At 43.7% G+C, this 16,298-nt stretch overlaps 1 protein-coding gene across 7 annotated transcripts in view; it reads left to right on the forward strand.

Annotated features, from left to right (window-relative positions):
- ADAMTS9 (ADAM metallopeptidase with thrombospondin type 1 motif 9) overlaps positions 1–16,298 on the forward strand; it is a 174,314-nt gene that overhangs the window by 141,131 nt on the left and 16,885 nt on the right. For all 7 annotated transcript variants that reach the window (XM_007984895.3, XM_007984897.3, XM_007984894.3 and 4 more), the window contains 7 exons: positions 785–979; positions 5,749–5,881; positions 6,099–6,193; positions 6,305–6,399; positions 6,491–6,624; positions 8,389–8,480; positions 15,636–15,740. In XM_007984895.3, the coding sequence (XP_007983086.2) occupies positions 785–979; positions 5,749–5,881; positions 6,099–6,193; positions 6,305–6,399; positions 6,491–6,624; positions 8,389–8,480; positions 15,636–15,740 (849 nt within the window). The remainder of the gene's footprint in view (positions 1–784; positions 980–5,748; positions 5,882–6,098; positions 6,194–6,304; positions 6,400–6,490; positions 6,625–8,388; positions 8,481–15,635; positions 15,741–16,298) is intronic.

The following is a 16,298-nucleotide window of genomic DNA, read 5'->3' on the forward strand; positions in this document are numbered from 1 at the left end:
TATAGAGCAAGAGGTAGAAAAGCAGAAAGGTAACATGCCAGTCAACATCTATAGCCTAGCCGGGTGTGGTGGTGCACACTTGTAATCCCAACTACTTGGGAGGGTGAGGCATGAGAATCACTTGGACCTGGGAGACAGAGGCTGCAGTGAGCAGAGATCATGTCACTGCACTCCAGCCTGGACAACAGAGTGAGATGCAATCTCAAAAAAAAAAAAAAAAAAAAAAAAAATCTATAGCCAGGGAGAGAGAGGGGAGAAGGAAATTAAATGGAGGGCAGGTAGGAAAGCAAACAGCACCAAGGAGGGAAGGAAAACAGTCGCAGAGTCCCCTTTGGCTCAGTGCTTGGATTTCACACTCAAAATGCCAACTCACGGGTCAGCTGCTGTCTCCTCTTCCCTCCCAATTTGGTGGTCATCATAGATTTAGAAAAGAGCAGTTTGCCAACCTGTGCAGTTGGGCTGAAGATGCAAACTGAATGAATGACAGCTGGAGCACCTCCCCCTCCTCCTCCCCTCAAAACCTCCAGAAGGGGCTTGAGGGATCCCCACCTGCAGTGGAGGCTGAGAAGATGCCAGTGGAAGCACCAGATCCCCGAGGCACCCTGTAGGGTTGCCTGTCTCCTGTGTGCTCAGGGCCTGCCGCTTGAAATGAATAAATAAGCTAATGAAGTGGGAGCTTTCTGCAGCATAGTCACACGGTCGGCGCTCGGTGTGGAGGTCAGGGGCCTATTGTGGGCTGCCCCAGGAACTGCTCAAACCTCTCCTCTCAACCCTGTCTTTGCAGTGCTCAGTGACCTGTGGAAAAGGCTACAAACAAAGGCTTGTCTCATGCAGCGAGATTTACACCGGGAAGGAGAATTATGAATACAGCTACCAAACCACCGTCAACTGCCCGGGCACGCAGCCCCCCAGTGTTCACCCCTGTTACCTGAGGGAGTGCCCTGTCTCGGCCACCTGGAGAGTTGGCAACTGGGGAAGTGTAAGTAGAAGACTGAGCGCTCAAATCTGAAAACCCTTGGATCTCAACCCCGTATTAAACATGTCCTGCCTAACCCACTCTCCTTAGTAACTCTACTTCCGGGAGAGACCCTGGAGTTAGCAACTTGAAATGGGCTGACAGGGATCAAAGGGATTTCTTTCTGTTTACCAAGGTGGCTCGGTGTTTAGAACATGGGCTCTAAAGCCAGACAGTCTGCATCTGAACCCTGGTTCTGCCACTTCCCAGGTGAACAACCTTGGGCAAGTTGCATAACTTTTGTGTCTCAGTTTTCTCATCTGCAAAACTGGTAGTTGTGAAGATGAAATGAGTTTACACAGGTTGAGCATCCCTAGTCCAGAAATCCAAAATGCTATAAAATCCAAACGTGTTTTAGTGCCGATATGACACTGTAATGAAATGCTCCTTGGAGCATCTTGAGTTTCAGATGTTCAGATTAGGGATATCCAACTAGTAATACTGCAAATATTCCAAAATCTGGAAAAAAAAATCTGAAATGCAAAATACTTCTGGTCCCCAGCACTTCCAATAGACCTGTATATATAAAGCACTTAGGTTATAATGACAAATATTTTGTGTATATTTTACTGCAAATTTTTTTTTAAAAAAGCACTTAAAATCTGATACTCATAAGAGTTACGGAAGGAGTAGTTATTGTTGCTTATGTTGTTAAGAAGTCTGTATGTTCTAGTGCTTCTGTGTAAGAAATACTTCATTGCATTGGGGTACAACAAGGCAGAATATTTTAAATTGGGACTGCCCTGGAAGACTGTCACAGCCCCCCTGGCTCTGGACCAGGCGGCTCTTAGTCTGGAAAACTGGTCAGGCAGCCAGGCACGGTAGCTCATACCTGTAATCCCAGCACTTCGAGAGGCCGAGGTGGGCGGACCATGAGGTCAGCAGATTGAGACCAGCCTGGCCATCATGGTGAAATCCTGTCTCTACTTAAAATACAAAATTTTTAAAATTATTATTATACTTTAAGTTCTAGGGTACATGTATGTGTACAGCGTGCAGGTTTGTTACATATGTATACATGTGCTATGTTGGTGTGCTGCACCCATTAACTCATCATTTACATTAGGTATATCTCCTAATGCTATCCCTCCCCGCTACCCCCACCCCATGACAGGCCCCAGTGTGTGATGTTCCCCACCCTGTATCCAAGTGTTCTCATTGTTCAGTTCCCACCTATGAGTGAGAACATTTGATGTTTGGTTTTCTGTCCTTGCGATAGTTTGCTCAGAATGATGGTTTCTAGCTTTATCCATGTCCCTACAAAGGACATGAACTCATCCTTTTTCATGGCTACATAGTATTCCATGGTGTAAATGTGCCACATTTTCTTAATCCAGTCTATCATTGATGGACATTTGGGTTGGTTCCAAGTCTTTGCTATTGTGAATAGTGCCGCAATAAGCATACGTGTGCATGTGTCTTTATAGCAGCGTGATTTATAATCCTTTGAGTATATACCCAGTAATGGAATGGCTGGGTCAAATGGTATTTCTAGTTCTAGATCCTTGAGGAATCACCACACAATCTTCCACAATGGTTGAACTAGTTTACAGTCCCACCAACAGTGTAAAACTGTTCCTATTTCTCCACATTCTCTCCAGCACCTGTTGTTTCCTGACTTCTTAATGATCACCATTCTAGCTGGTGTGAGATGGTATCTCATTGTGGTTTTGATTTGCATTTTTCTGATGGCTCGTGATGGTGAGCATTTTTTCATGTGTCTATTGGCTGCATAAATGTCTTCTTTTGGGAAGTGTCTGTTCATATCCTTCACCAACTTTTGGGGTTGTTTATTTCTTGTGAATTTGTTTGAGTTCTTTGTAGATTCTGGATATTAGCCCTTTGTCAGATGGGTAGATTGAAAAAATTTTCTCCCATTCTGTAGGTTGCCTGTTCACTCTGATGGTAGTTTCTTTTGCTGTGCAGAAGCTCTTTAGTTTAACTAGATCCCATTTGTCAATTTTGACTTTTGTTGCCATTGCTTTTGGTGTTTTAGTCATGAAGTCCATGCCCATGCCTATGTCCTGAATGGTATTGCCTAGGTTTTCTTCTAGGATTTTTATGGTTTTAGGTCTAACATTTAAGTCTTTAATCCATCTTGAATTAATTTTTGTATAAGGTGTAAGGAAGGGATCCAGTTTCAGCTTTGTACATATGGCTAGCCAGTTTTCCCAGCACCATTTATTGAATAGGGACTCCTTCCCCATTGCTTGTTTTTGTCAGGTTTGTCAAAGATCAGATGGGTGTAGATGTGTGGTATTATTTCCGAGGGCTCTGTTCTGTTCCATTGCTCTATATCTCTGTTTTGGTACCAGTACTATTCTGTTTTGGTTACTGTAGGCTTGTAGTACAGTTTGAAGTCAGGTAGCGTGATGCCTCTAGCTTTGTTCTTTTTGCTTAGGATTATCTTGGCAATGCGGGCTCTTTTTTGGTTCCATGTGAACTTTAAAGTAGTTTTTTCCAATTCTGTCAAGAAAGTCATTGGTAGCTTGATGGGGATGGCATTGAATCTATAAATTACCTTGAGCAGTATGGCCATTTTCACGATATTGATTCTTCCTATCCATGAGCATGGAATGTTCTTCCATTTGTTTGTATCCTCTTTTATTTCGTTGAGCAGTGGTTTGTAGTTATCCTTGAAGAGGTCCTTTACATCCCTTGTAAGTTGGATTCCTAGGTATTTTATTCTCTTTGAAGCAATTGTGAATGGGAGTTCACTCATGATTTGGCCCTCTGTTTGTCTGTTCTTGGTGTATAGGAATGCTTGTGACTTTCGCACATTGATTTTGTATCCTGAGACTTTGCTGAAGTTGCTGATCAGCTTACAGAGATTTTAGGGTGAGACATATAATCATGTCATCTGCAAACAGGGACAATTTGACTTCCTCTTTTCCTAATTGAATACCCTTTATTTCTTTCTCCTGCCTGATTGCCCTGGCCAGAACTTCCAACACTATGTTGAATAGGAGTGGTGAGAGAGGGCATCCCAGTCTTATGCCAGTTTTCAAAGGGAATGCCTCCAGTTTTTGCCCATTCAGTATGATATTGGCTGTGGGTTTGTCATAAATAGCTCTTATTATTTTGAGATACGTCCCATCAATACCTAGTTTATTGAGAGTTTTTAGCATGAAGGACTGTCGAATTTTGTTGAAGGCCTTTTCTGCATGTATTGAGATAATCATGTGGTCTTTGTCTTTGGCTGTGTTTATATGATGGATTCTGTTTATTGATTTGTGTATGTTGAACCAGCCTTGCATCCCAGGGATGAAGCCAACTTGATCGTGGTGGATAAGCTTTTTGTTGTGCTGCTGGATTTGGTTTGCCAGTATTTTATTGAGGATTTTCACATCGATGTTAATCAGGGATATTGGTCTAAAATGATCTTTTTTTGTTGTGTCTCTGCCAGGCTTTGATATCAGGATGATGCTGGCCTCATAAAATGAGTTAGGGTGGATTCCCTCTTTCTCTATTGATTGGAATAGTTTCAGAAGGAATGGTCCCAGCTCCTCTTTGTACCTCTGGTACAATTCAGCCATGAATCCATCTGGTCCTGGACCTTTTTGTTTGGTAGGCTATTAATTGTCTCAATTTCAGAGCCTGTTATTGGTGTATTCAGTGATTTAGCTTCTTCCTGGTTCTTGGGAGGGTGTATATGTCCAGCAATTTATCCATTTCTTCTAGATTTTCTAGTTTATTTGCATAGAAGTGTTTACAGTATTCTCTGATGGTAGCTTGTATTTCTTTGGGATCGGTGGTGATATCCCCTATATCATTTTTTATTGCATCTATTTGATTCTTCTCTCTTTTTTTATTAGTCTTGCTAGCAGTCTATCAATTTTGTCGATCTTTTCAAAATATCACCTCCTGGATTCATTGATTTTTTTAAAGGGTTTTTTTGTGTCTCTATCTCCTTCATTTCTACTCTGATCTTAGTTATTTCTTGCCTTCTGCTAGCTTTTGAATGTGTTTGCTCTTGCTTCTCTAGTTCTTTTCATTGTGATATTAGGGTGTCAATTTTAGATCTTTCCTGCTTTCTTTCCTGGGCATTTAGTGCTATAAATTTCCCTCTTCACACTGCTTTAATAAAATACAAAAAGTAGCTGGGCAAGATGGTGCACGCCCTGTAGTCCCAGCTACCAGGGAGGCTGAGACAGGAGAATCGCTTGAACCTGGGATGTGGAGGTTGCAGTGAGCCGAGATCATGCCATTGCCCTCTGACCTGGGCAAGAAGAACAAAACTCTGTATCAAGAAACAAAAAAAGAAAAAGAAAAAGAAAGAATTGAAAAGTGATCAGGCAAAAGTGTATGATGAGTTGGAAGCAGTTAGGGTATGAATCCTGGTTCCACCATGACCTTGAACAAATTCCTTAATATCTGAGCTCCAATCTCACCTGTAAAAATAAGATAATGGTAATACTATCTCATAGGGGTACAGTGAAGCTTAAATGAAAAAATTATGTGTGTGTGTGTGTAAAATTACACAAATTTTATACATACGTATAAGTGTTTTATACATATATATGTTTTTATAAATGCATGAATATGAATCTATAAAGCTTAGCACAGAGACTGGCCCATAGTGCTCAGTAAATGTCAGCTTTTTGTATTCTGTGGCACAGAGTCTGAAGTGACACCCTGTACAGGATGACATCAGGGCTCTGAGCTCCACACCACTGGAAGCCTATGCCTCCCACATTCCATAGCCACACCACCGACTCTCATTTGTCTTACAGTGCTCAGTGTCTTGTGGTGTTGGAGTGATGCAGAGATCTGTGCAATGTTTAACCAATGAGGACCAACCCAGCCACTTATGCCACACTGATTTGAAGCCAGAAGAACGAAAAACCTGCCGCAATATCTATAACTGTAAGTTGGCCAACTGAAGTTATCTTTCTTTAGCATGAAGAACAGGATTATCATTTTTCATTTGATTGCCTGCCCTTTTTAGAAATATGAATTTTTTCTTAAAGAAATCATTCCCTTTGCTAAAAAGTTTTAGTGTGAACAATGTCATTCATTCTATAGGCAGATAATTCACATCTCGGAGCATCACACCCTATTTTTTGTGATTTGTGTTTTCTAGGTGAGTTACCCCAGAATTGCAAGGAGGTAAAAAGACTCAAAGGTGCCAGTGAAGATGGTGAATATTTCCTGATGATTAGAGGAAAGCTTCTGAAGGTGAATGTCAGATACCAGTCATTATTTCAAGAATATTTTTAGAGTAAGTGATCACTGCTCTCATTACCTCATTTCTGAGCCTCTCTTCCTGGCTTATATATGGTCTTTCAGATATTCTGTGCGGGGATGCACTCGGACCACCCCAAAGAGTACGTGACACTGGTGCATGGAGACTCAGAGAATTTCTCCGAGGTTTATGGACACAGGTAGGAGAGCCAGGCTCAGAAGATCCCAGAGGCCTGGAGATCCCTAGAAATGCTTTTCCATCCTTACCGGAACATTCTCTGTGTAATTTAGGTTACACAACCCAACGGAATGTCCCTATAACGGGAGCCGGCGTGATGACTGCCAATGTCGGAAGGATTACACAGCGGCTGGGTTTTCCAGTTTTCAGAAAATCAGAATAGACCTGACCAGCATGCAGATAATAAGTAAGTTAGTGAGGTGTCCTGTGGGAATGTGTACGTTCTTCTTTCCATTCAGACAGCAAGCCTTTCTTGCATATTGGCTAGCAGGGAGGTGCTGAGGGTATGGAGAAGAACAACACTGGAAGCTTACAGTGCAGCGAGGACAGTCCAGCAGGCAGAGTTTTGTCTTTTTTGTTCACTGTTGTATCCCCAGTGCCTGGAAAGTGGCTCGCACAAGGCAGGTGCTCTCTCCAATTTGTAATGAATGAATTGAATGAATGAAGTAGAGGAAAGCACATGAAAGAAGTGCCATTGAAATGTGGGAGGTCAGGGCAGCCTTCCAGAAAATATGATATCGAAATGGAGACCCTAAGGTCAAGTTAAGGTTAGCCAGGCACAGAGGTCAGTGTGGGGGAGGCAGAGGTGGTAGCAGAAGTATTCAAGGTAGAATAAACAGCAGATACAAAACCCCAAAGCTAAGAAATTCATGGGCAGCATTCACCACCCCCCACCCCAGCTTTCACCAGCACAGTGTACATGCTTACACGGACATAAAACTAATTTTATTCAGTTGTCAATTTGCAGAAGAAAAGTGGAACACAGAATTACCTTTTCTAAACTAGCCTGTGTAGGGGCTGATTTCATACTCTCGCCAACACTGCATCTCCGTTGGGGACATTAATCATAGAAGTGGTTAAGGACAGCTAAAATACCTCAACATGTTCCCTTGCATAAAGGAAAAACAGAAATAATGAATAATTAATTTTTCCTCATTAACATTATACCCATAATATTGCATTACTTTTCTCTTGAGATAGATTAAACGTGATTTGGACCAAGATACTTTAAATTTCCTTCAGCTAGACTAATGAGGGCTAAAGGCAGAGGGTCTGCAGTTTCTCCACTTAGGAAAAGACCTCAGCTAAGACCCAAGGGTTCTACATGCTGAAGCAGGCAAGGGCCGCTTTCCTTTCACAATGGAGCACTGGGATTTCCCTCTCACCAAAGTGTGGTGAACTGTAGAAAGATTAAGACCATTCCCGAAAGACAAGGCGGAAAGATGGAACCTGCCTCTGGCCTCCAGTCTCTCTGGCAGATAGCTTTTGCAGGATTCTCAGGTTAACTCCTCCCTTTCCATGTGCAGAGCTCATCTCAGGAGCTACAGTAGGGGTTAACAACATGCACTTTGGGTTGGCCTTGTATTTATTGACTCTTTAAAAAATAAAAAATTACAGGCTAGCCCCAAACTTGAGAAACTGCCATTAATAATTTCAAGATGGGGGTTCTAATTGCTCCACATTTTGGCAATAATAGTGCTTAGGCCACAGGAGGACAGAGGAAACCTCAGGGAATCACTCCTAAGTAGCTGGAAATGCTTTCTTTCTGGCTTATTTCCCCCTGGCCTGAAGCCCGTGACGTAGGATAACAGGAGGTTCTCAACCAGCCAATTACGCTACATTTAAGTGAGGTGATTCACATATTTATTTATGTAGGAATCAATTCCAAAGTCATTTGAAACCCCCTTTTTGGCTTCCATACTGTGGGAAGACAGACCTTCGGGACTGATGAAGCCCGGGGAATGAAGCTCCCAGAACCACAAATATAATGAGGAAAAAGCTAGTGAGCATCTGGATCCATTTGCCCACTAATAGTTCACATTGCTTCTTTCTCTCCCATTCCCTCTTATTCTTCTTCTTCCCTTCTGTCTCCTTGTTAATGTCCCATTCCTTCCTTGCCTTTCTCCCACTCTTAACTTCCCCTGCCTTTAACCCCTTCTCCACCCCACAGCCACTGACTTACAGTTTGCAAGGACAAGCGAAGGACATCCTGTCCCTTTTGCCACAGCCGGGGATTGCTACAGCGCTGCCAAGTGCCCACAGGTATGTCCTTGGTGCCTTCCCCCTTGCGAGGGATTTACTTCCCACTTTCCCGGGGACACCCTCAGTTGCATCTGTTCCTGGGAATGTGATTAGACCAGTTGCTCTGGAGGGCAGTTTGGCCACATGTATCAAGACCCTCACAAACGCTCTGGAGTCTAATCTCGTAATTCAGCTCCTGAAAGTGGGCCCTAAGGAAATGATCATAGCTACATGCGTAACTTCTGCATTCAACAAAACATGTCAGCTTAGAAACAAATTAGATGTCGGGTAGTGAGGGCTTGGTTAAACAAATTATTGTGGTTAATAAAATGAATATTGTACAGTCAGCAGAGTGCTAGTAAATATTTAATGACTGACTCTTCCAAAAAAAAAAAAAAGGTCCTGCTTTGTAACATTTGTCAATTGCTATGGTATAAATATTCTCCCCATAATTGATTTCAAGTCATCAACATTATGTCACTAAATGGAGGGCTAGAAAGAAGGCAGACAGTTGACTCTCAAAAGTCAGTTCAAGTGAGTGCCAACACACCACTGTCAGCCTTCATGAATCTGAATATTGCATGATATAGAAGAACACTTTACATGGATTAGACAGAAAAAACAAGATGCAAAACAGTACATGCAGTATGATCCCATCTGTATTTTCTTTTAATGTATAAACAGAGAAAAAGTTTGGAAGAACTTTTTCAAAATATTAGTTGGGTATATTGGTAAGTTTTTAGTTTTTCTTATGTTTGACTTTGCTGGATTTCCTAAATTTTTCAAAATAAGCATGAAACCATTTTTTTTTAAATAAATAAAGGTTGGACCTGGAGATCTCAGAATTTTCAAGACTTATCTGGGTTTCCTTTGGTTCCTGAACAGTACTCAGAAGTGGCTCTAGAATAGTCTCAGCAACAAATCAGCTGATCTTTCTTGAGTGCTCACTTTGTACCAGGCACCATCCTTTTTACTGGAGACTCATAAACATTCATCCCTTGAGAAATTTAAAGCCTATTAGAGAGGATGACAGGTTAACGAAGACTCATGAAATAATAATATATTCTAGAAGTCCTCCGGGACCAAGGTTTGGGGCTCTGTGGATGTCATTGACTCAACCTGTTACCGCTACTTCAGTTCTACAGAGTTTGCAGTGTTCAGACCAGAAGTGCAAATTCATCATCTTCTGCTGGATGACTTTTCAGCAGAGCCACTCAGCAGCAATCTTTCTGCCCATTCTGTGGTTCTACACTTTCTTGCCTGAGAGAGGCGTGGCAAGTTATAGCTAGTCTTTTGAAACATGCTGTCATAATCAGCTCCGGCTTATTTTGCAAAGCAGGCATTGGTCTTTGCAAAGCAGGCATTTGGTCTGCCCTTGGAAGGCGGGACAAACAATGAATTCAGTGATTCTGGATAGGAGAACTTGGCCACAGTTTTCTCTTCGGTTTGAAGGAGGTCTGCACAAATCTGCTGTTAAACTCTGTCAAGAGTTTCTCACTTTGTCTGTGCACCTTCAAAAGTCTGAAGATTGGGACTCCATGATGCACTCAGAATCCCAAGCCCTGTCGCCATAGGATGGATTTACCCCAAACTACAGAGAATGTCCAAAGACAAACACATCTGAACGTTCTTTTAACGAAGGGTTTTTTCAGCCTCATGCTTTAGAAGAATGTTGCTAAACATTTTAGAGAAGGGAGAGGAAGCTCTCAGGGGAGAAAGAAAATAAACAAAAGACATAATGGTGAAAAGACTTTCTTCCATTACCCAGGAATCGAAAACTTGAAGTGCGGTGTTTTTTAGGGCAATTGATGGCTTCAAAAACCCCATTGGTATCTGTTGCATTTTAGTGGCTAATATATTGACCCTGTCCTGCTTTCTTCAAATGTCTCAGGATTTTCTTGTTTCTCTATGCACATCCTTTGGGAAGCCTAAGTAAATGAAAAGTAATTTGCATTCATTTATTTTAATAATTCACAGACAAATGAACTGATTGATTTGCTAAATCCTGACAATGAAGCAATTGCTAAATGGGAAAACCCAAAGCTTGTGAGAGGCTAATTTATTTTTTCCCAGCTCATTCTTCAAACCATATTGGGTACTTTAGGAATTCAATTCCTTAGACATGTATATTTAACACCAGCTATACTGATGGAAGATGTCAGTTTTTCCAATCAGTTTTCCAGGAAAAGGTTTGTAGAAAGCGCAATTGTGGAGGCTGCTTCAGAGTGGATGCTTCAGCCTTTGACCTAGTGATTGCCCAGAAATCGAAGCAGAATGATGTTGTGTTTGAGAACTTGTTTCTTCTACCTCATTGACCACTATTGCTTTGTGGATGTATTTATTAATAAGAGTGGGTTCCCCGATAGCCCTCATCTTGAAACATAACCAGAATTTTTTTATCCTGACAGTAGATGTGACACTGTTATTATTGATGGTATTAATAGCTAGCATTTATTATTCATCTATGCTTTAGTCACTGTACTCAGTATTGTCTACTCCATGTAGCATTTAAATCACCAGAATATTCTATGAAAATGCCTCCTTTCTATAGAGGAAGAGGGTAAGGAGTAGAAATTGGGAGGATTTGCCCAAACCTACACAGCTGCTGCTCAGTAGAGTCTGGATTTGATCCTAAGTGTGTCTGAATTCATATCCATGATAGTAGACGTGTCTTTTGATTCTGTTTTCAGGCAACATTTCTGCAACATTTGCTCTTGTACAAGAGAAAACAGGATTATCCTTTGGTCTAAGCACATCTTTTGCAAACCTTTAGGGACCATCTAGTAAACGTACAACTCTTAATCACTCTTCTTTAGAATAGGCAACAGAAAGTAGTGTTTACAACTCATTTGCCCTTTAGACCTTGAAGATAAGGCTCTTAAGGGCAAAGATGTCCCAGAGCAGAGCCAGAAAGAACATTAGGTCTTTACTTCCCTGGTGGAACTCAACTTTCAGAGTGCTAACAATCAGCTAGGACATTTGCTGAAATGCAGATCCCTAAACTGTGGAAAGGGCAGAAGGAAAATGAGGAGGACAATCTCCTGTTGCATCTGGGTTCCTCAACCCCTCTGGAAAGACAGACCTAGTAGATGTATATATTGAGCATGTTCAGACACTGGACACCCAGGTCGGCTGGGGGCATTGTCCAGAAAGAAGCTGGATCAGCAACCTGCACCTCCTGAAAACTTCAGTGCCAAAGCAGATCAAGTCTCCTTTCTCTTGCAGTACAGGTGGGACAGGCAGTCTGAATGGAAAGCAGAATTGAGGGAGAAAAGAGGGGCATTCTTGGCACTAGGATGGCCTAGGCACTTTGAATTATGTGGACCCACTCCTGGGGACAGAAATTGTAGTAAGATAAGAAAATTTGGGGGAAGAGGGTGGCGGGCCTAGTGGCTCAGGCCTGTAATCCCAGCACGTTGGGAGGCTGAGGGAGGTGGATCACTCGAGGTCAAGACCAGCCTGGCCAACATGGTGAAACTCAATCTTTACCAAAGAAAAAATTAGCTAGGCCTGATGGTGCACAGCTATAGTCCCAGCTACTGGGAAGGCTGAGGTATAAGAATCACTTGAACCCGGGAGGCAGAGGTTGCAGTGAGCCAAAATCACACCACTGCACTCCAGCCTGGGTGACAGTGAGACCCTGTCTCACATAAACTAAAACAAAACAAAATGGCCAATTGAATAATGCAACATACAAAACCCAGTGTCTGAGAAGGCCTCAGTGCAGCTACAATTAGGAACACCTGAGCACGGCATCCATGCCACCACATAAGAACCATGAACCTCTGTAGCCATTGTCATAAAAATTTTGACAGAGTCATACTCTGTTGCCCGTGCTGGAGTGCATTTGCATAATCTTAGCTGACTGCAACCTCCACCTCTCAGTCTCCCGAGTAGCTAGGATTACAGGCACGCACCACCATGCCCAGCTAATTTTTGTGTTCGGAATTGGTGGGTTCTTGGTCTCGCTGACTTCAAGAATGAAGTTGTGGACCCTCGTGGTGAGTGTTACAGCTCTTAAAGATGGCGTGTCCCCAATTTATTCCTTCTGATGTTCAGATGTGTCCAGAGTTTCTTCCTTCTGGTGGGTTCATGGTCTCTCTGCCTTCAGGAGTCAAGCTGCAGACCTTCAGTGTTACAGCTCTTAAAGGCAGCACAGACCCAAAGAGTGAGCAGCAACAAGATTTACTGTGAAGAACAAAAGAACAAAGCATCCACAGCATGGAAGCAGCAGTTTGCCACTGCAGCCTCCCGCAGCCTGCTTTTATTCCCTTATCTGACCGCACCCACATCCTGCTGATTGGTCCATTTTACAGAAAGTTGATTGGTCCCTTTTGACAGGGTGCTGATTGGTATGTTTACAAACCTTGAGCTAGACACAGAGCACTGATTAGTGCATTTACAATCCTTTAGCTAGACTGAAAGGTTCTCTAAGTCCCCACCAGATTAGCTAGATATAGAGTGCTGATTGGTGCATCCACAAACCCCCGAGCTAGATACAGAGTGCTGATTGGTGCATATATAATTCTCCAGCTAGACATAAAAGTTCTCCAAGTCCCCATCTGACTCAGGAGCCCAGCTGGCTTCACCTAATGGATCCCCTTGGGGGGCCACAGGCAGAGCTGCCTGCTAGTCCCCACTCCTCAGCCCTTGGACTTTGGATGGAACCGGGTGCCATGGAGCAGGGGGCGGCACCAGTTGGGGAGGCTCAGGCTGCCTGGGAGCCCACTGCCGGGGAGGGGGAGTGGGCGGACGGGGGGGCCGGAGGGTGCAGGGAGGGTGTGTTGGGCATGGCAGGCTGCAGGTCCGGAGACCTGCCCGCGGGGAGGCGGCTGAGGCCCGGCAAGAATTCGAACGCAGCGTGGGCGGGCTGGCAGTGCTGGGGGACCTGGTGCACCCTTCGCAGCTGCTGGCTGGGGTGCTAAGCACCACGCTGCCCATGGCCAGGGGTGCCGGCCGGCCGCTCTGAGTGCGGGGCCTGCCCAGCCCATGCCCACCCTGAGCTCGCGCTGGCCGGCGAGCGCAGCACGCAGCCCTGGTTCCCGCCAGCGCCTCTCCCTTCACACCTCCCCGCAAGCAGAGGGAGCCACCTCCAGCCTTGGCCAACCCAGAGAGGGGCTCCCATAGTGCAGCAGCGGGCTGAAGAGCTCCTCAAGCACAGCCAGAGTGGACGCCGAGGTCGAGGAGCCACCGAGATCAAGCGAGGGCTGCTAGTACGTTGTCACCTCTCAATTTTAGTAGAGATGGGGTTTCACCACATTGGGCCAGGCTGGTCTTGAACTCCGAACCTCATATGATCCACACGCCTCAGCCTCCCAAAGTGCTAGGATTACAGGCATGAGCCACCACACTCAGCCCAAAAATATTTTTTAAATATTACCTACTGTCTGCCAGGTAATGAGTGACATGCATTATGCCTTCTAGCTAATCACCTCCTATTCACAGGCTAAGTCTTACTAATCTATTTTACAGATGGGCTCCTTGCCTGAGGTCACATGCAAGTAAAGAAGGGAGCAAGATTCTAGGGTAAATCTACCCTTTGTACCAGGTTTTCAATCAGCGTCAGCGCTGTTGACATTTCAGGCTGGAGAATTTTCCGTTGTGGGCTGTCCTGTGCATCACAGCAGCATCCTTGGTCTCTACCCACCAGATGCCAGTAGCAGCACCACTCCCTGGCCCCCACAGTTGTGACAAACAAAAATGTTTTCAGATACTGCCAAATTTCCCCTGCGGTCAAAATCGTCCCCTGTTGAGAACCACTGATTTAGCCCAAACTAAGTCCTCTGGTCACCTCTATCTTGTGGAATCTAGCACTCCAGAAATGTTTATAAACTTTTGTTAGTCAATATTTATGGAACTGGCATTGACAGACCTCTAAGCTACACCTAGTCCTGGAAATCTTAATTGAGGAGCTAGGATATAATATTTAAGTGGCTAGTCATATGTTACAAACCATAGCTGATTCAATAAACAAAGCAATGGTAAGGCCCTGCTCTCAATAAGCTTCCTGTTCATATTGAAGAGATCAGACGAACACTTACAAAGCAACTAGAAAATGTAAGACAGATGCCATCTTTTTGCATATCTAAGTGCCAGCCTTAGCTGATTTCATTTAGTTCTCTGTACGGTGCTCAGAGGGAAGAGAGTTTTAGTACCTTCCATTTTACAGATGAATAAACTGAGGTTCCAAGAGGTGAGAAAAGATCTGTCCAGGATCTATTCACAAGTGAAAGAACTTTATTTACACGTGGGTCTGATCAGCTGTGAGCTCCTCCTTGCCTCTCTTCTTGTTTATAAGAGATTGTTTTGACAAAGGGCTGGCTTGTCAGGTTCAGAGAGAAAACAATCAGGAGTGTTCATGTGGAATATTTTTAGCTCAAACTGCTCATTGTGGAGTAGGAAGCCTCAAGAAGAAAGTATTTCAGATGGCTTTGCGAGTCGTTTTTGAAAGAAAGAGTTAGAGAGACAATTGGAGAAAGCAGTGAGAGGGTCTTTCTGCTGCACCGTCTCTTTAGAAATCAATATAGAGGCACCAGAGGCCATGTTCTGAAAGCACCCTCCGTGGGGTTTGGGAGATGTCCCTTACCGGAGGGAGCCTGGAAGCCGCATCCTCCAGGCCCAGGTGGTCTTGAGCAGGCCAACCCTGCCCTCTGCTGACCATCCTGTGGAAAGCGCCTCTTTGAAGTCCCGCCCTGCTGTGCTTAGTACGCGGTGTGCTAATCGCCCCAGGGAGCTGGAAGCCCAGGAAGCTTGGCACCAAGATCTTGTTAGAAAAATTACACTGTGACATTTTGTTCCTGAAGGAATCTGATAATTGTGAGCAACATCAGGACTGCTGTGTTAGGGAGGCCGAATGGAGCAAGGACTTTGAAGTCAGGGGATGTGAGTTGGACTCTTATCGTATCCTGAAGAAGTTAATCACTTCCGTTACGCCTCAGTTTCCCCATCTGTAAAGAAAACCTCCTTCATAGAGCTCTTTCGAGGATGATTAAGATGATGCATGAAGAATGGCTGGTCCTGGGCAAACAAAACTAAATACCATCAATAATTAATAGCTATCACAATTAATCAACATCCTTCCCTTTCCCAAAGTACCTTTTATTGTATCACCTTTGCCTTTGCATTTGTTGGGGACATCACGTGGACTGAAAATCTCTTGTTGGTCATGTATTCCAGGGTCGTTTTAGCATCAACCTTTATGGAACCGGCCTTTCTTTAACTGAATCTGCCAGATGGATATCACAAGGGAATTACGCTGTCTCTGACATCAAGAAGTCACCGGTAAGGTTCTACAGATGGGTTGAGAGATGAGTTTTGATTTCTTTCGTTCTTGTCTTTATAACTGTAGTAGTGGTGCTGAGGGAACAAACGAATGTGCTTTCCCACTTAAGCCATTTTGCAGTGTCAGGAAGACCATTTAGGAAATAAACCTAGGGTGCAGTGTTTATATGTGATTAAAGTCTGAGAGCCCTGTTCACTTCTGGTGAATTCTTCCTCGAGAGGTGAACATAGAACCATCCAAGTAATTAGAAAAACCACCTAACCAGGAAGGTAAAGGCAGGAAGAAGCCTCTGTCGAGGGTGTGACTCAGACATCTTTCAGTTAGCCAGCTTGCAGTTCATTCTGTGAACCAAGGGGAAATGACCTCTTCTTTTATTTAGAATAATTGAAATACAGATGGAGCTAGAAGACAGATAACTTAAGTGATATATCTGGAGAACTAGAGATATACACATAAGGTCTACAATAATAAGTTTTTCACACTCTAAAATCTGACTGGTCAAGGTGTGGTCTACGCAGTGCATCAGTGTCACCTGGGGGTGTGTTGGAAATGCAGGT

This window comes from Chlorocebus sabaeus, chromosome 22 (genome assembly GCF_047675955.1).
Source record: "Chlorocebus sabaeus isolate Y175 chromosome 22, mChlSab1.0.hap1, whole genome shotgun sequence".
In the NCBI taxonomy this organism is placed as follows: Eukaryota; Metazoa; Chordata; class Mammalia; order Primates; family Cercopithecidae; genus Chlorocebus; species Chlorocebus sabaeus.